The following is a 19760-nucleotide window of genomic DNA, read 5'->3' as shown; positions in this document are numbered from 1 at the left end:
ACTGACAACGTTTAGGCCTGCAGAACCTGTAGAAAACTGACTTCTAAGAGAATAGGAGGAAATTTATCTTTCAGACAAGATAACTGCTAGCCCAGCGCTGAGCAAGCACAGTCTGCTTGGGATATGTGTGTCGGTATTGGGATGGCCTCCATAGATGTGGGTCCTTTTTAGATTAAAGGACAGTGGTGCCTGACCTGTGGTGGCACAGTGGATAAAGCGTCAACCTGGAAATGCTGAGGTCGCCAGTTTGAAACCCTGGGCTTGCTTGATCAAGGCACATATGGGAGTTGATGCTTCCAGCTCCTCCCCCCTTCTCTCTCTCTGTCTCTCTCTCTGTCTCTCTCTCTCCCTTTCTCCTCTCTAAAATGAATAAATAAAATAAAAATAAAATGAAAAAATTTTTAAAAAGGACAGTGGTGCCAGAATTTTATCGCAAACCATGTAACGATAAGTGAGAAGAGGGGAGATAAACGGACTCCAGCATGTGCCATGACCAGGATCCACCCACACCCACCTAGGCCTATGCTTGAATCAACCAAGCTATCCTCAGCACCCAGGGCCATGCTCGAACCAGTCGAGCTACTGGTTGCAGGAGGGGAAAAGGGAGAGAAGGGGAAGAGAAGCAGATGGTCACTTCTCATGTGTGCCATTTGTTACCATGGGATCGAACCTGGGATGTCCACATGCTGGCCCGACACTCTATTACTGAGCCAACTGTTGAGCATGTGAGAGCCTTGTGTTCTAATCTCCACTCTGCCACTGATTATAAATCAGCTCTTGGGTTTTAGTTTACTCATTTGTATAAATGAGGGATATGTGTTTTTATGGTCTTTGGGTTCTGTTTAGCTCTGACATTATCGAAGCTGTATCCTTAGAAACACTTCTTATATACGGTACATTTATATAAAAAGGAAAGAGGCATTGAGGTTTTCTCTTTTCAGCAATTTGCTCTTGAAATAATTCAGATTTGTTATATTTGATATTCCAGGATGCCCTTTTCTTTCCCCCAGGTAAACACAGAAAACAAATATGTGGGAAACTTTTAGGAATTATTTGTATTTTGCAGAGTAAGGAACACATGTGCAGAATAACAGACCTACAAGAGGAATTAAGGCACAGGGAGCGTCACATCTCTGACTTGGATAAGGAGGTGCAGCACCTTCGTGAAAATATAAGTGCCCTAACCAAAGAATTGGAATTCAAAGGGAAGGAAATTCTCAGAATACGAAGTGAATCTAACCAACAGATGAGGTATGCCACTAATTATAGAAGAAGGAATTTGCAGTGTTACCTGAAAGGCTGTTGTGATGGTATTTAGCTATACATGCCTGTTTTTATGACTAGACTGTCTTCTAGTAAGATATTGAAGACCGCTTTTGACTTTGTTGACTATGTTATAATCTAGAATGTAGATGAAGTGCTATATTTTGAAGGATGTATATGCATTCATCTACTTTGGAAATTATATAAAATTAACAAATATTTTTAAAATGTCATTTTAAAAAAGCATTAAAGGAGACAACTTTAACAAGCCAAAAAATTAAAGTAATTTACTTTAAGCTGTTTCTATTAATTTTCTATATATTATGCCTAAAACCATTTCATCTGGTAGAATATAGAAAGTTTTGAAAGCTTGTCTTCAGAATAACATTTTCTTAACTAAAAAAAAACAGGTTGCATGAACAAGATTTAAACAAGAGACTTGAAAAAGAATTGGATGTCATGACAGCAGACCACCTCAGAGAGAAAAATGTCATGCGGGCAGATTTTAATAAGACTAACGAGCTACTCAAGGAAATAAATGCAGCTTTACAAGTGTCGTAAGTCACATTATATTAAAGAAAACTCATATTTGGATAATAAACTGAGGGGCACTGTGTCTAACCTCAGATTAGCTACTCTTTTGAACTAATTAAACAATACTTAAAAAAAAAAGTGCATTTTACAGACGGTAATTGTAGTATGATTTTTTTAATTAGAATAAGTCTGTTGAATGATTGTTTCTTAGCTGCTACTGCTTCAATTCTAGGACAAACACTTGTCTAAAGACTGCCACTCAGGATCACAGACTGTCATAGCATGGTGAAAACTCAAAAGATGTCTCCTCTGTAATGCTAACTGAAAAGAGCATGTTGCAACTAATAGGTCACTCTGATAATAAATATTTTGCAAAAATATCAAAATATCTTAAAACATAAATACACAATTTTAATGAGACTGGTTCCCTCTAGGGAATGAATTAGGAGGTATTAAGGGTGGGTAAGAGCAAAGCCTATCTTTTTATTTTGTATACTCTACTTAGACATTGGTTTCCTTCTAAGATTCTCCTGTGTTATCCTCTACAATCTAGAATAACCTCCTATGTCATTACTACCTAACGTCCTTTCCCCTTTCCCCAGTGTAAAAATCACCTCTTCACATCTCACCTATTTAACCAAGTAAGCCTCACAGAAAATATTGTTATATATGTAGCACATATATCAGCATTCACTTAAACGGAAACAGAATATAGACCCCCAGTCCTTGGCATTTACTTCAGTGGCCTCTAAGATGCACTATATGCAGAATTTTCACATTAGTAGGCACTTAGTGACTGTTTCATGAATGAATATTTTGAGGATTTTCTATAATATATACCACTTCATGAAGTTGCTTTTGAAATAATGAGGAGACTCATGAGATCATTTCCCCATTCACAGAGATTTATGTTGCTTGGTACCTGTCATATAGAAGAGCTCATAAGCTCAGTCATTTTGCAAAAATGAGTTATAGTAAAGCCCAGTGCCTTGGCTGTCCCTGCTCTCAGCCTCAGTGTTATCGTCAGGCTAGGGCTGAAATGCTGACATCCCCCTTGCATACTCTAAAAAAGCATGCTTACAAAAAGAATAGCCTCTATCTGTCCTGTCTCCTTCCACATGTTAATTTACAAAGAGTATAAGTTAACTCTTTGTTTTCACTTTACTCTGTTTTATATGGTTTTGCACTTAATAGATTTTTCATAGATAGTAAATAACCTAGTTTTTCTATTATGATCATTTAATTATTTATTTATTTTTTGTATTTTTCTGAAGTGAGAAATAGACTCCCGCATGCGCCCGACCAGGACCCACCCAGCAAACCCACCAGGGGGCAATGCTTTGCCCCTCTGAGGCAGAGGCCATGGAGCCATCCTCAGTGCCTGGGTCAACTTTGTTCCAATGGAGCCTTGGCTGTGGGAGGGAAAGAGAGAGACAGAGAGGAAGGAGAGGGGAAAGGGTGGAGAAGCAGATGGGTGCTTCTCCTGTGTGCCCTGACCAGGAATTGAACCTGGGACTTACACACACAAGGCCAACGCTCTACCAATGAGCCAGCCAGCCAGGGCCTATTATGATCATTTTAATAATTGAGGAATTAGTATTACTCATAAGTCAAATATTTTATTACTCTTCTAGATGTACCATTTGTTTTATGCTTCAACTAGGTTTTTGCTAACCAATCATATTTCCTTTTACATATAATTAGTCTTTAGCTTTAGGTATTTTACCCTTTTGTTAAAAACAAACACTAGCCTGACTGGTGGTGGTACAGTGAATTGAGAATAGGCCCAGGACACAGTGGGCCCCGGTTTGAAACCCCAAGGTCGCCAGCTAGAGCATGGGCTTGCCAGTGTGAGTGCAGGGTCACTGGGTTGAGTCCAAAGGTTGCTCACTTGAAGCCTGAGATCACTGGCTTGAAGCCCAATGTCAGGGGCTTGAGCAAGGGCTCATTTGTTCGCCTTGAGCCCACGCCCATTCCATTAAGACATGTATGAGAAGCAATCAATAAAACTAAAGTGAAGCAACTATGAGTTGATGCTTCTCATCTCTCTCCTCCCCCTCCCTTTCTGTCGCTCTCTCTCTTAAAAATAAAAAATATATATTATATATGTTTATATATATTTTACATATATTCTATATATTTTACATATTTATATATTTTATATAAAATATTTATATTAATAGGTCAGCACTGTCTAGATTTCTTTGTGATAATGAAAATGTCCTGTATCTGTTCTATGATGTACAGTAGCTACAATGGCTGTTGAACACTTGAACTATGGCTAGCAAGAACCAAGGAATTGAATTTTTAATTTCAGTTCAATTCACTTAATTTAAATATAAATACCCATATGTGGGATAGTGACTACTATATTGAAAAACACAGTTTTAGACTATTGGATATTTCTGACCCATATTCCTAAATGCAGCCTACTTGGATTTGCTGACTGGCTTGGATTTAGACAGAGGTGGTCAGCAGGAAGTGTCCATTCAGCTTTACGGAGCCGGGGAGACATTGATCTATTCCCATACTGTCCCAAAGACCTAAGGATACACTCACTGTTGAAGTTCCTAATCAACTGCATGCTGGCTTTCAAGCCTCAAATTCAAAAAACCCTCTGGATTCTTGAAAGTGGGTGGTAGCAGAGGACTGGAGAAATACGGGTCAACCTTCCAGGCTGCAGCCTGGAGCAAGGGACGTCTGAAGCAGCTGGAAGTTTCCTCTGTTCCTGCCCCAAACCCTGTTGAAATCCAGGGAAATGGGGGCAAAAATTTAAAGGATGGAAAGTGCCCTCTAAACATTGCGGAAATGGTGCTAAGAGTTCTGTATCTCTTATGGAAAGATTACTAGAAATCCTCTTCTCCAGAGCTGGGTATTAAAGTCTTAGATTTTCAGACATTCTGTAGAAATATTTTTATTTTCTTGAGTGATAGAGTATCTTAGTAAAAAACCTGTGTCCAGTTTAAATTATCATGGTTTTTGTTTGTTTTAGAAACCAATGAGAGAGTGGACTGTTTTAAAGAACTGTTTGTACTAACTGTAAACATATACTAGGATGGCAGATCTTTATTATGCAAAAAAGATGATTTAGAGCCTATTGACTGTTCAGGTCTACTTTACATTAACTTCTCACTATATGAGGCAAAAGGATGATTTCTTCTTAGAATATTGAGTTTCTGTACTTGGACTTTAAGTAGGTCAGTGATTTCTAATTGAAAAGAAGCACTACACCACATGAAAAATTATTTATTCTTTAAAAGTTGTTTTCTTTTATCTTTACTATCCTAATTACTTTTTGTTGTCATTCGATTTCCAAATTACCATTCAGGTTATTTTCATAAACTTTGTGGGATAAGGATGTGGTAGTCTTATTGTTTGTTACAAGTCATCTGTGTCCACAATTTATGGGGGGAAGAAATGTTTGCCAATAAACTGCTTCAGTTACTACTTTTCCTTCTGGCTCTAGACAAGGATGGTGTTATAATAGAGTTCTTTTGTCTTTACACAATTAACATTATAAAATATATGTGCCTAATAATACTGTTCTTTGGCTCCAAACTCTCAGTTTACTGATAATTTCATCAATTATTTATTTTAAAAACAACATGGGTAAATATATATATAGCTTTTAGGTTGGTGTTGTCCATGAACCATAGATATTGACCTATATATTCTCAGGGCCAAAAAAAAAAAAAAAAAAAAAAAAAATCAGGGCATGCATGCTCAGGGAGAACCCAACAGTGACCCTAATTAGTAATTGTACACGTTCTACTTCTGTCTGTTCTCTCTTTGTATTACTTTTAATGGGAATCTGTATTCCAAGCAGAAAGACTATTTGTACTTGTGTGGTTATCTCAAGGCAGTACTTCCCAGGCTACAGTCATTCCTGTTGCAGACTTGGGGAATTTGGTCATTTCTATGAGACATGTGATATTATTTTCTTAATATTTTTAATTAATTCATTTTAACTTAAAAATTTAATAGGAAAAACTCAATTATCTCTACAGTAAAACAGTTATCACTACTGAAAAATTATATCCATTATTCTAAATAGAGGTTAAGCTAGAATTATATAAATGTAAATGTTGTGAAAATAAAACAATGTTACTAGAATCTAGCTAGCTCTGATGTTCACGGCCTGCCTGCCTGTTATGAAATAGGGTGAGAAGCTTATATTACCAAGGCTATTTAAGATATATGGAACCAAACAGACTTTCTTTTCCTGTTATCAGAAAGATTAAAGGAAAACAAATTAAACATCATCTCCTGTGTCTTCAGCGTTCACTCCTTGGCTTTGGGAAAAAGTTCTGGCTTAACTTGCTGCTTGAGGCAATTGAAAGATAACATGTTAATTAGTATTGGTGTGAAGTGGGTATCAATAGTACTAACTGTTCTTCCTATTAGAATTTAGAAAGACTAATAATTCTGGAAATATATATGCAATATCATATTACTCACTTGTTTTCTCCTTTAATGCTTTCTTATTTGTGTTCATGTGGATTCTCTCCAATTTAATGAATTATTTTTTTCCCTTTAATATCCAGGTCTCTTAAATTTTTTGGTGATGGAAAGATATTTCTTGGAGAAGATTAACTGGTATTTTTGTAGGTAAAGATTGTTTACACTAAATGAAAACATATATTAGAATTTAGGTTCAGAGCAGAACTTTATTATGCAAAGAGGTCATTCAGAGATTGTAACTGATTTTTTTTGTTTGTCTCATTTTTTAATTGAATTTATTAGGATGACATTGGTTTACAAACCTATATGGGTTTCAAGTATACAACTCAATAAAGTATTTTAGACTCACTTTTCCTTAACTTCTTACTGTACTAGAACAGTGATTTTCAACCAGTATGCCACAAGGATCTTTAAAACATTCAATACCTGACTATTTAGTCAGAGGCACTGACCTCGTTTCTCTTAGATTGTCAAGTAAAAAAATGATAACTGCCAACACAACAATAGCCGTCCGGTGTGAGTGAATCAAAATTATACCTATTTTTTCATCAGATCAGTAAAAAAATATATTTTTGTTGTGCTGCAGAATTTTAATAATTAGTTTATGTGTGCCATGAGATAAAAAAAAGTTGAAAGTCACTGTACTAGAACAAAAGATAGACATAATAGTTTTAAATAAGGCTTTAAATTTAGGGACTTTTTAGCAACCATTAACAACAACGTACTGTATTCTTTTTCAGCTGTAAATTCAAAAATCTTGCTACCTGACTTTTAATGGTAAAGAATGTACTCCAGTGACATCTTGTGGCGACTCTAGTGTTAAACCTAAATGCCTTTTCCTTGACTAGATCACTGTTTTTGAAGCTTAAAACTGTTGCCCATAAAATATATAAAGCTTTGCCCATAAAATGCCCTATTGTGATAAAATGTAAGGTCACTTTATGTGAGCTCAGTGAATCTCATTTTTTCACTCATTCTGCATTGTCATAAAAGAACTAAAGTAGAGATAGTGAAACTTCACCCTGAACTGACAAAGCCCTAGCTGATACTAATCACACACTTCTAATCACCCTCATCCCTCCCACCCCAGGTCAGAACTTAAGCCATAAGGCTGGGTAGGTAGCCAAATGTGTTCTCTCCCAGTCATTAGCTTGGGCTAAGTTAGTGCAGGAGCTTACTAAAATTAATAAAATACAGGATTCTGGTACCCCTCTACAATTAGGGGATGGGTATGAGTCACTAATTCCTAGAAGATAGTTCATCGACCAGTTACACAATATTTGTTGAGTGAATAAATATTTCTGTGAATCTTCATTAATCATAATTTTATTGAGTTTAAGTTCTGTCCTTCTAAAAATATTGATTTTTTTAATTTAAATTGTTCTAATTATTTACATTTCTAAAATTGAAAGTTCTTCTCTCAAACTAAGCCAGCAGTTTTTATTTGTGTTTTCTTAATCCTGCCGTGTTCTGTACTTTTAGTCTCTTCAGGATCCATGTCTTTTCTGCTCATAGAACGTGGTCTCTTATATTAAGGCCTTCACTCCTGTGTCATCTTCTCATTTCATTCAAGGCAAAATAGGCCTATAAGGAAGTATAGTCCTTCTCTTACCTTTTGACAGTTTATATGGATTAGCTGATAATATGGAATTTTTAAATGGAATTTTTTATACACCAGGAAAGAATGATGTCATATGTGTGTCCTTTGTTTCCCTTTCCTCTGTATTTTTTCTTGTCCCTTTTGTATATGTTACCAAGCCTTATGTCATAACACAATATTGTTATCTGTGGTAAGTTCTAATAGTAAGCCTACATTTCCAGCATCAAACCTGCATTCGCTAGGTTTGTATCGCTCAGCATATCATTTCTTCTACAGAGCTTACCTCACCTCAACCCTATGTACTCTTGGAATGGCACAAAATGAGTGAATTATTTGAAAAGTAAACTGCAAAGCCTTTAATATCATCTACCCCTGGAGAGTCTTTAGCTCTTGAGACAATTATGTCATTATCCTCAAAAGTTTTCAAGAAAAAGTTTGGTTTTAAGTTTTCATGTATATTCAGCTGGACTACTATGAAAAATGTTGGTATTACAAAAGAATATGCCTGAGTCATCTTAATGAGCTAAAGATTTTCTTGTTTTCAGGCTAGAAGAAATGGAAGAAAAATATCTAATGAGAGAATCAAAACCGGAAGACATGCAGATGATCACAGAATTAAAAGCCAAGCTTACAGAAAGAGACCATGTCATAAAGAAACTAATTGTAAGATATTTTGTTTTTGGTGTAACTGTAGTAAATTAATAGACTGCTGATTGGAAAATATTTTTAAGTAATGCTAAACAACATTGAAAGTACAAAATATGTGCATTGGGATTGAAATTTTATTAAAATGTTATGAACAAGGGAAAGAAATACTGAGTAATTTTGCCCTGGCCAGTTGGCTCAGTGGTAGAGCATCAGCCAGGCGTGCAGGAGTCCCAGGTTCTATTCCCGGCCAGGGCACACAGGAGAAGCGCCCATCTGCTTCTCCACCCCTCCCCCTCTTCTTCCTCTCTTCCCCTCCGGCAGCCAAGGTTCCATTGGAGCAAAGTTGGCCCGGGCACTGAGAATGGCTCCAAGGCCTCTGCCTTAGGCGCTAGAGTGGCTCTGGTTGTAACAGAGCAACGCCCCAGATGGGCAGAGCACCGCCTCCTGGTGGGCATGCCAGGTGGATCCCGGTCGGGCGCATGTGGGAGTCTGTCTGACTGCCTCCCCGTTTCCAGCTTCGGAAAAATATAAAAAAAAAGAGAAATACTGAGTAATTTTAAATTTGGTTTTAGGATAAAGGGATTATGCCTCTTTTTTCAGTATTTTAGAACGTATCAAATGTTTAATATGTCATTATCAACGTACAGTTAATATACTGATGAATTATTTGTATTGTACATGTCGGATTAGAATTGGATAGGAAAGAATCTTCAGCACAGGCATGTGTTAATCTGCATTGTACACTTCTAGGTTGGTCAGGTTAATTTCCTACAGTGTGCTCCACTGAACCCTGATCCCAGGAGACACCCCGTGGAAGAAAGGTGCCACGATGTAGCCTAATAAGAGCTAAGGCTCTCTCATGGAGAGTCCAGGCCACATTGAGGTGTTAGTGGTTCAGGAAAGAAAATACAGACTTAACAAATACACTGCTTTCATCAAAGTCATTCCTTAAGAATAAAAAGTACACAAATGTTTTAAAATTCATAATATTTCAGTCTTCTAAAAATATATGTTCTGATCAATAATTAAAATATTGCTTCTTACTGCCACTAACAAATGAGAAATCTTTCAGAGTAAAACTAGAAATAAAATCCTGTCCATTCTGTTTGCTCATTGATCTCTTCAACTGGAAACTCTGGACATGGGCATGCAGAGAGAGCTTTCAGAGCACGTATTTCTGCTTAGAGCTTTAAGAGCACTTTCTACCCTAACATACACTGCTCACAAAATTAGGGCATAGTTTATCGCTTCCTATTCATTTAAAAATATCCCCTAATTTTGTGAGCAGTATATCTCTTGTAGCATGTAGGAAAGCCAGTCTGTTGTCCAGGTTTAGAAGTTCCTGCCAAAAGCAGCTGGTAGTCGTTGGTGTTTGTAGATGAACCCAGGCGCAGGCATTGGAAAGACAGAGCGTGCGCTGTGCTGCTCCAACCCGCTAACCACCCAGTTCTCCAGGCATTGTGCGCATGAGCACAGGCCTCATAGACTGTTCTATCTGATAGCAGTAGGTTCATGGAAAATTACCTTGCATTCTACACATGAAATTAACAAATGTATTATGTGTATGTCATCGATGGTAGAAATAGCTGTTGATTTTCTTGTTCTTATTGAGCAGGTGTTACAGATATAATTGTTGTTTTCTTTTTTCATCACAGCGAGATAGGTATTAGACTTTAAAGGGTAAAGTAACTTTCCTAAGCAACACAGTTGGTGAGAGCCAGGAACCCCAGCCAAGGGTTGTTCCACACTCTTTTCACTACACCCTGATTTTGTGGACTGGGAGGCACATGGGCTGAAATTAATGATGCGAATAATAGTGGTAATTGAGATGGAGATGAAGAATCTAGTTTTACTAGAGCACAGCCCTACATTTCACACATTTCCATTGACATGTTTACTTCCTCCCATCTGGTTATTTAGTTAGCACATGTTGTCAGTGAAGGCAAAGGCAAGTGTTTGTACAGGCCATTCATTTTTCTCTGTTCTGTGGTTTCCATGGCTGTCATACATTGATGTCGCAGAAAGGCGATTAGACATGACAAATATCTTTCCAGTACTCAAGAATAATGATGTATCCTTGTGTCACCTTCATGTACGGAAACAACTGAGCCATACACACAACCCCACGAATGCAAGTTAAACCTGCCCGAACTGCATAGTCCAGTGGAACAGAGACAGGACCAAATAAAACATTTAGATCCAGCCTTAAAGAAAAAGGTACTAAAAGGGTAGAGAAGAGTCCTGGAGCACAGGGTTTGAGAAGTGTTGAAAACATACCCACTAGCAGTCTTTAAGACACTGGCAATCAGGCTGAGAAATCTTTGAACAAGGTGCATAACTCTTCATTCAGGTTTTTATTAAATTTTGAATGAAATGGCATTTATGCAATAAAGTTTTTGAATATCCAATAGGAAATGTTTAAGAGTTGTTTGTAATTCTTTTGCATAGGAGGATAATAAATTTTATCAGCTGGAATTAGTCAATCGAGAAACTAACTTCAACAAAGTGTTTAATTCAAGTCCTACTGTTGGTGTTATTAATCCATTGATTAAGGTATGTGCAGCACACACTGTAAAATAGAGATATGGTTTAAAGTTAATTAAAATTTTATAAAATATTTAGAGCATCACAGGTTAAAGCTTCCAGAAGATATTTTCTTAAATTTAATAATCTAGGACTAAAATTTGTGAAATCTTTGTGTATTCATTTTCAGAATGAGGTTCCCATAATATTCATTTATTTGTTGCTAATACTCCTTAAAATAGTATTTTATTAATGTTATAGAACTTTGGTGCTATTATTTTGTTTTTCATATCTCTGAAGGAAATTAACTTTTAAGTCTTGTCAAGATGTTCCCTAGCCTCTGTAGGGTCTTGAAGGACACGGTGCACTGTGTCTGTGTATGCAACAGCTCTCCCTGACTTCAGGCCTGCTATCTTGAGGGACATTGGGTTGGACATATATTTTGTTACCAACCAACTCTCAGAGAAAGGCTTTACTTTTCCAAGTCTTATGACCTTTCCTTAACAATTAAGATAAAATATGACCTATCCTGATACTTTATTACTCTCTTAGGATAGAAGGCCTTACCAACAAATGAAATGGACATGGCTAGGTCTTATCCATCTTTGTACCCCAGCTTCCTAGGGCTCCCATCAAGGTGCTTTAGGTATGATGGGTATTCAATAAATATTTCCCCAGTTGCGAAATTTCATCACATTTCCAAAAGGCACCAAAATTATTGTAGTGATGAAAGCAAGTACTAAGGAATAAATAAATATGTATATGGGCTTCATAAGATTACATATATTTTGGCAGAAACCAGTAGTAGAAATAAAAGTCTTAGTGCTAAAGACAATTTTTAATCCAGATTTTAGTAATTTGCACATCATGCCTAATTTCTATTTTTGCTTTCAAAGGTCATAAAACTTCTCTGTTAAGAATGTGGAATATGTTCTTCTCTTACAAATTAAAGTAGTCTAAATTATAAATTTAAATGTTTTATAAAATAGAATGACTTGATGTTTTTTAAAACAGAATGACAGAAATAGGGAGGCTTATCACTATATTTTCAGGGCCTAAAATACTGCCTGGAACATAGAAGGCTTTCAATAAATAATTGGTGAATAAATGAATATAGTTTTAGTTTTAAGTTCATACTTTAGGGTGAAATAGGCTTTTAATTACCGTATTTCCCCATGTATAAGATGAACGCCTTTTTCAAAAAATTTGGGGTCTAAAAACTGGGTGCGTCTTATACAGTGGTTATAATTTTTTTACCTGCATTTAAGAAGTGTGGCATTTCAAATGCCATAAGTGGAACTGAGGACGAGGCAATATATGAAGACAGTGATTCGTCATCAGACACAGATGAGGAGAAGCTGATGGATGGGAGTTTTGACAGTGATGAGGAGTTGCATGAATTTAATGATGAATAAAACTTGAGTCCAATAACTTTATGTAATACATTTTCTTTCTTTTTTTTTTTTTTTTTTTTGCATTTTTTCTGAAGCTGGAAACAGGGAGACAGTCAGACAGACTCCCGCATGCGCCCGACCGGGATCCACCCGGCACGCCCACCATGGGGCGACGCTCTGCCCACCAGGGGGCGATGCTCTGCCCATCCTGGGCGTCGCCATGTTGCGACCAGAGCCACTCTAGCGCCTGAGGCAGAGGCCACAGAGCCATCCCCAGCGCCCGGGCCATCTTTGCTCCAATGGAGCCTTGGCTGCGGGAGGGGAAGAGAGAGACAGAGAGGAAGGCGCGGCAGCGGAGGGGTGGAGAAGCAAATGGGCGCTTCTCCTGTGTGCCCTGGCCGGGAATCAAACCCGGGTCCTCTGCACGCTAGGCCGACGCTCTACCGCTGAGCCAACCGGCCAGGGCTGTAATACATTTTCTTTCAAATTTTGGGCCCCCAAATTAAGGTGTGTCTTATACATGGGAGCATTTTATACATGGGGAAATATGGTAAAAGGCAAGATTATGAGACTTGTTAAAACAATATACTAGAAATATTTTCCTTTTATTTATTATTTGTGAAACTTTAAGTAGGCTTAATTATGCCCTCTGGTGACTAGAACCAGAAAAAACGAATGATACATCTCTGAGAACTTTTAAACTATTTTTGAGCCCTAAGAGTGACTTCAATTTTCAGAGATAATTCTGAAGAAAACATTTTTTTCTTTTTTCAGTTATGCTAAAATAGGATCCTTAGAGACTCTGTTTACAGATTATGATATAGAGGACAATGTCTAGATAGCGAGATTACTACTTTGTAAGTAAAGGAAAAGGGCCACCTTATCTAATAATTGTATTTTCTCCAACTTCTGAAGTCATTTTTCAAAAGTTATTTCATAAATTTAATTAGCATATATTTAATTAGTAAAATATGAGAATATTCAAAGTATTTTACAACACAATAATTTTTATTCTGTATAACAAGATAATGCTCATTGATTCAAGAGGTATAAATAAAGTAACTTACAAACTGATAAATTTTGATAAGCTGCAGTTGGATTCCCCTTTTCATCTGTTAATTTTAAAGAACAATTAAGAACATTGATTTGTTTTATAAACTTTAAAATGTTTTAAAAGATTGTAAGTCAATTCATGATACTACCAATTAATTGAGAAATGAAACTTAACTATGCAGATTTAATTTTCTCTCTTCAGAAAGATGATGCAGTAAATTTAAAACCAAATTATTTCTCTAAGTCAACTTTAGGTCTTCAGTAGGAGGAATGTGTGATATGTTTAAACCACATTGCCAAGCATTTTCTCATTCCTTTTTTTTTTCAGGCAAGGACTGCTTCCCTTTGACAGATGGCTAAAGTTCACAGGACTCTCTTAAAATTATGTTTAACTGTATACCTTTTCCTAGTTTTAGCCTAAATGCTCATGGCAGCTGAAAGACCTACTCTTTCCCCTCTTATTCCCCCTTTCTCTAAATGGGGGAATTCCTCACCCCATGACATTCTTTCCACATCCCCCTCCGCTCCCCATGAACCATTCCTAAACGTTTCCTCGTTCTTTCTGTCCTAGCGGCATGTCTGTCTGTGAGGATTCCATGTAGATAAAGAACACCTCCAAGGATCCCCAGATCACACTTTGGGCAACACTGGTTCATTTTAACATCCCAATTTAACATAAAGCTTCCAAAATTTTCTCATGCCAAATTTATATCTTTTACTATTCCTATTTTCTCATTTGTCCTTATGCAGGGACTATCCTCACATGTATTATTTTTAATGCAGCAAAAGAAGAAGAATGATAAATCACCAACAAACAGGGTTGTGAGTGTTCCCAATTTAAGTGCTCTGGAATCTGGTGGAGTGGGCAATGGACATCCTAACCGCCTGGATCCCATTCCTAATTCTCCAGTCCACGATGTTGAATTCAGCAGCAGCAAGCCACTTCCACAACCACTGCCACCCAAAGAGCCCAAGACGTTTTTGAGGTGAGCCCCGTCTCACCAGTGATTTTTTTCTTTACTTTTTTAGCTTGAGAAATTTTATCTTCTTTTTTTAAATTAATTTATTTATTTAGACAATTAAATTTAACAGGATGACATTGGTCAATCAGAGTACATAAATTTAGAGAAAACATCTCCACATCATTCCAGGGGTCCCCAAACTTTTTACACAGGGGGCCAGTTCACTGTCCCTCAGACCGTTGGAGGGCCGCCACATACAGTGCTCCCCTCACTGACCACCAATGAAAGAGGTGCCCCTTCCGGAAGTGCGGGGGAGGGGGGCGGATAAATGGCCTCAGGGGGCAGCATGCGGCCTGTGGGGCTGTAGTTTGGGGACACCTGAAGTTGAAAATGCTGTATTTTATCTTCTTACATTACAGAAATCTAATACTTTAAGAACAGCCTAGGTCAGGACAATACTATGAAATATTTTCAAAATATACTTATCACCTCTCTACAGAATTCTTTTTTTAACTCTTAAAAAATATTTTTTCCAATTTGTTAGTCAATTTCCTAATCTTTAAAGAGGTGCTAATGTAGTTAATATGCTTGGAATTTTAATATGTAGAAACTCGTGCTTCATTTTTAGTATTGTCACCAATTTTTCATTAATAATCCATTCTTATTACAGAATATATTATTTTTTTTTTATTTAGTGGCTTTTAGTTTGTTTCTATTTCCTATGTTTTATGTTTCTCTCTTCCCCTTTCTTGTTTACCAGGTTTACTTATAAATATGTATGCTTATTGCCAAAATAGCAAATATGTTAGCTCTGGAAACTTAATGATATATATAAGCAAAAACTAATTTAGAAAAAATAGATATTATAATTGACATTCCAATTTTAAATTGTCTGAGTTGTTAAGTGAATTAACAAGTAAAATTTAAACAAAATCCAGTTGTTTATTCCTTAAAAATTAAAGTCAGAACGTACTGTCATTTTGTTTACCTTACTATTACTGATCTTGTGCTTTTAACGTTATTTGTCTCTAACTTATTTTTACTAGATCTCAGCAGTGTCACTAGTAATAGTCTTATAGGTAGACTTTTTCTAGGTTAATGACTATTTTAAATACAAAAAAGTTTCAAGAATGAAAAATAGTCAAGTAGACCTTTGAATGTGTCTCCCACTAAATATTTTGTGTTGCTTGTTTCTCCCTTGTGCATGGGCATGTTCAGGTATCAGTAAGATGCATGTGCATGATCAAGGAGCATGACTACTGGAGTTTCCATTACATGTTGTTACGTGCCTTGTCATTCCCCTCAGAGACGGTAGGGCTTCTTTCATTTTCTCCAAGAATCTTTAGTTTGACTTAAGATAAGTATAGATTATATAACTTTGAAGATGGAGAGGAAGTTGACTTTTTAATGCACTCCTTCTCCCCTAGAGTATTTGCTTATGGAATTATGAAATGAAAATTTAATGTAAATGTACCTCTAGTAAAAATACTATACCATGGTTTACTTATTTGAGTTATATTTAAGGACGCATCTGTAAGAACCAGTGCTTGTGTCAGAATCTGAAATTAAGAAAGAAAAGGGGCTGGAAGAGAGGAATGTTTTCTGTTCTCTTATTCCTCACCATTCCTCCTCAATTTTTTTTTTATTCAAAGGAGGTGAAATAATTTTCCTCAACTGTTTGATTTTTGGTTTTTGCAATTGTTGGGATGTGGCTCCTCCTTAACTTGACTTCCCCCGAGCTGCTGATGCACTGCCACGGCCTCCTGGAGTGGAGCCTGAGTCTGGTGCACAGGAACAGCAAGTCTTTGACACACAGCTTCTGCCACAGGGGACCGCTTGTGCTCATCCACACTGAGGTTTTATGTGCTTTGCCCTTCATTGTGCAAAACAACTTAATGCTGGGTTATATGTCTCTCTTTTTATGAATTCAGTCCTCCCCAGAGTGAAGCTTCCCCGGTGGCTTCTCCAGATCCCCAGCGCCAGGAGTGGTTTGCCCGGTACTTCACGTTCTGAAGGAATTGTGTTGGCACAGCTCTGTGTGGACTGTTAGTAAGAGCATGACCTTACAGATCATTATGTGAACAGGCTTTCCTATGTCAGACACTGTGAATGAGAAAGTTTTTGTCTCTTCAATTTGAAAATTCACTGTATTTCCTGTGATACTTATTGGAATCATTCATATACGGTACTGTATGTTATGCGTGTAATTATAATAGTTATTTTTATTTGAGATGGAAGAGTCTTTAACCTTTGTAATTGCTGCATAATAAATTTTGTTAGAACAAACGATAATGCATTTTATTTTTTAAAGTTAGTTTATCTAATTTTAAAATGTTTTTAATTCCAGGTAAGAATTGACAAAAAGTTTGACTGCATAATAATTATAAAATACTAAATTATTGGTTTCAGTAATCCTAACAATATCAGGATAGGCAAATATATTAGTTATCTTAATTTGTTCCATTACTGTATATAGCTATTACTAAACTGTTCTCTAAACTTACAAGGCTAAAATGAAAACACTTATGGAAATAGTGGACTTTCAGGTATATAAAATACTGCTGACTTATTTAGAGTATTTTAATTATTCTTATAATCAAGGATCTAGAGCTTTTGATACTGTTAATATTTAAATTAACGTGGTTTATGGCCAAAAGTTATTGGGTAAAGAGACAGTCAATTCTATCTTCATTTGCCTTAAAAGCTAGTATGTTAGTTTTCTAGATAGTCAATATAATATTGACACATGCACATGGACTTAACTAAGCACTATCACCGGCTAATGAGACCTTTTATTCCTTTAAAGCAGTGGTCCCCAACCTTTTATGGGCCACGGACCAGTTTAATGTCAGAAAATAATTTCATGGACCGGCCTTTAGGGTGGGATGGATAGATGTATCACGTGACCGAGACAAGCGTCAAGAGTGAGTCTTAGACGGATGTAACAGAGGCAGTCTGGTCATTTTTTAAAAATAAAACATCATTCAGACTTAAATATAAATAAAACAGAAATAATGTTAGTTATTTATTCTTTCTCTGCGGACTGGTACCAAATGGCCCACAGACCGGTACCGGTCCGCGGCCTGGGGTTTGGGGACCACTGCTTTAAACTTTCAGTCAAGCAACGAACCACTGCATATGAGTACGAACAGTGGTAGCATGTTCTTTAACTTATCCTGAAAAAATTTTTTCTACAAAATACTTGCTCTGATTTTTTCTTAAACTAAGAGATTGAATTTTTCAAGAAAAATGGTTAATACTTATTTTAGATACTAAATATAGTCATAAGCACATTCTCTTGCTCCTAGTTTATACATATCTCATAATTTGCACATTTATTTTCTAAGGTTATGATGTAGTGCCCATGTAGGTGACTGTGTGGGAATAAAGACGATGAACACCTGTCCTTGAGGAACACACCCTATACTTGCTGAAATAGCCCAGACCAAACTTTAATTTTTTTTTACAGCAGAGCCACAAATAAGATTTAGGGAGTGCACGATGGTAACAGAAGCAGAGCAGGAAGGGATTAACTAACTCTACCTAAGTGGTGGCTATCTACCTACTGTGTCAGAACCTAAGCTTGACATGGAAGTAATGCCCAAATATAATATTCAAGATGAGTAGGAATTAACCAGACAGGCCACAGGTGATGCTTTTCCAAGGACAAGCTGGAAGAAGCAGGCCACCTGCATTCAGAGAACTTGGTGCGATCCTGTAGGCCCAAGGTGGCATAATTAGACAGCAGCCATTTCTTGAGCACCTACCTTGTATCAGACACTACAATTTTGAACATTTTTAACCCTCAACAACTCTCATGAAGAACCTGAACACAGAGTGCAATGTACAGATGATGTGTTATAGAATTGTACACCTGAAACTTATATAATTTTAACTGATGTCCCCCTATAAATCCAATTAAAACTTTTAAACTACAAAAAGAACCTGAACGCTCCCTCCTTTGCCACTCCCCCCAACACACACACACACACACACACACACACACACACACACACACGCACGCAAATTATACAACCAGTAAGGGTTGAAACCAGTGCTCTTTTCATTATGCTACAAATGGCCTGAATGTTTACTAAGGAATCAACTGGATCACTTATAATTTTGAGCAGGTAAAAAAATAGCATGATTTGATATTTAAAAAATTTTTTTTCCTTCTTTTTCTTTTTTCTGAAGCTGGAAACAGGGAGAGACACAGTCAGACAGACTCCCGCATGCGCCCGACCAGGATCCACTCGGCACGCCCACCATGGGGGGGTGCTCTGTCCACCAGGGGGCGATGCTCTGCCCATCCTGGGCGTCGCCATGTTGTGACCAGAGCCACTCTAGCGCCTGAGGCAGAGGCCACAGAGCCATCCCCAGCGCCCGGGCCATCTTTGCTCCAATGGAGCCTTGGCTGCGGGAGGGGAAGAGAGAGACAGAGAGGAAAGCGCGGCGGAGGGGTGGAGAAGCAAATGGGCACTTCTCCTGTGTGCCCTGGCCGGGAATCGAACCCGGGTCCTCTGCACGCTAGGCCGACGCTCTACCGCTGAGCCAACCGGCCAGGGCGATATTTAAAATCTTTTAAGTCACCATATTGGATGCAGTTTGTTCAGGAAAGATGGGCCCTTGCAAGACCAGTTTGAGGCTTACTAAATTGGTTCAGATGTGGACTGAACCAAAGAATTGTTCATGGGAATAGAGAGGAGGGGATAAAGAGTGAAAATGCAGAATTGGCAGTGTTGGTGACTAATATGTATGGACCATGAAAGAAAATGACGTATGAGCAAAACAAAGCTTTATTTCAGATATGCTGAAATTAAAGTTTCTCTAGAGTAACCTAATAAGCAGTTAAGCACAAGGACCTGGAGCATGGTCTCAATGAGACTCATGAAGCCAACGGTTTGGATAAAACTTTGGGGGATGTCAACATTTAAGGGGCAGGCAGAACTTGAATGAGAATGGGAAGTAGAGTTATGGATTAAAAAAAAAAAAAAAACTGCGATGTTGTTTAAGAAGAATGTTCCAGAGAGAGAGAGCAGCCAATCAAGTGCTACAGAAATTGGGAAAGGAAAATAATGAAAAGTGTCCTTTGACTTTGACAACTAGAAAATGGTCTTAGCAAAAGCTAGATTCCAGGGAGGTGAGGTGGAAGAAAGTTGTCAGTGAGTGAAAACCCCTCTTTGAAGAAACTTGGCTCTAACAGGGAAGGGAAAAGAGAAAGGTGAGTCTGAGATGCAGCAACAAGATGGGTTTTTATGTTTATCATATTTTTGTGCTGGGAAGAGAGAGAAGGATGGGGATTAAAAGGACAGTAGAAAGAAG

The 19760-nt window shown here is 37.4% G+C and overlaps 1 protein-coding gene across 10 annotated transcripts in view; it reads left to right on the top strand.

Annotated features, from left to right (window-relative positions):
* FAM184A (family with sequence similarity 184 member A) overlaps nt 1–16715 on the top strand; it is a 136797-nt gene extending 120082 nt beyond the window's left edge. For 4 of the 10 annotated variants that reach the window (XM_066248299.1, XM_066248297.1, XM_066248298.1 and 1 more), the window contains 6 exons: nt 1067–1251; nt 1674–1820; nt 8404–8521; nt 10955–11059; nt 14260–14462; nt 16370–16715. In XM_066248299.1, coding sequence (XP_066104396.1) covers nt 1067–1251; nt 1674–1820; nt 8404–8521; nt 10955–11059; nt 14260–14462; nt 16370–16451 — 840 coding nt within the window. In that variant the 3' untranslated portion in view covers nt 16452–16715. Of the gene's footprint in view, nt 1–1066; nt 1252–1673; nt 1821–8403; nt 8522–10954; nt 11060–13804; nt 14192–14259; nt 14463–15656; nt 15750–16369 lie in introns of those variants that run through there. The other 6 variants (XM_066248303.1, XM_066248302.1, XR_010727683.1 and 3 more) reach the window with 5 other exon arrangements.
* Nucleotides 16716–19760: the final 3045 nt, after the last annotated feature.

The sequence above is a fragment of the Saccopteryx bilineata genome, chromosome 12, assembly GCF_036850765.1.
Source record: "Saccopteryx bilineata isolate mSacBil1 chromosome 12, mSacBil1_pri_phased_curated, whole genome shotgun sequence".
In the NCBI taxonomy this organism is placed as follows: Eukaryota; Metazoa; Chordata; class Mammalia; order Chiroptera; family Emballonuridae; genus Saccopteryx; species Saccopteryx bilineata.
This window is presented reverse-complemented; position numbering and strand designations above follow the sequence as displayed.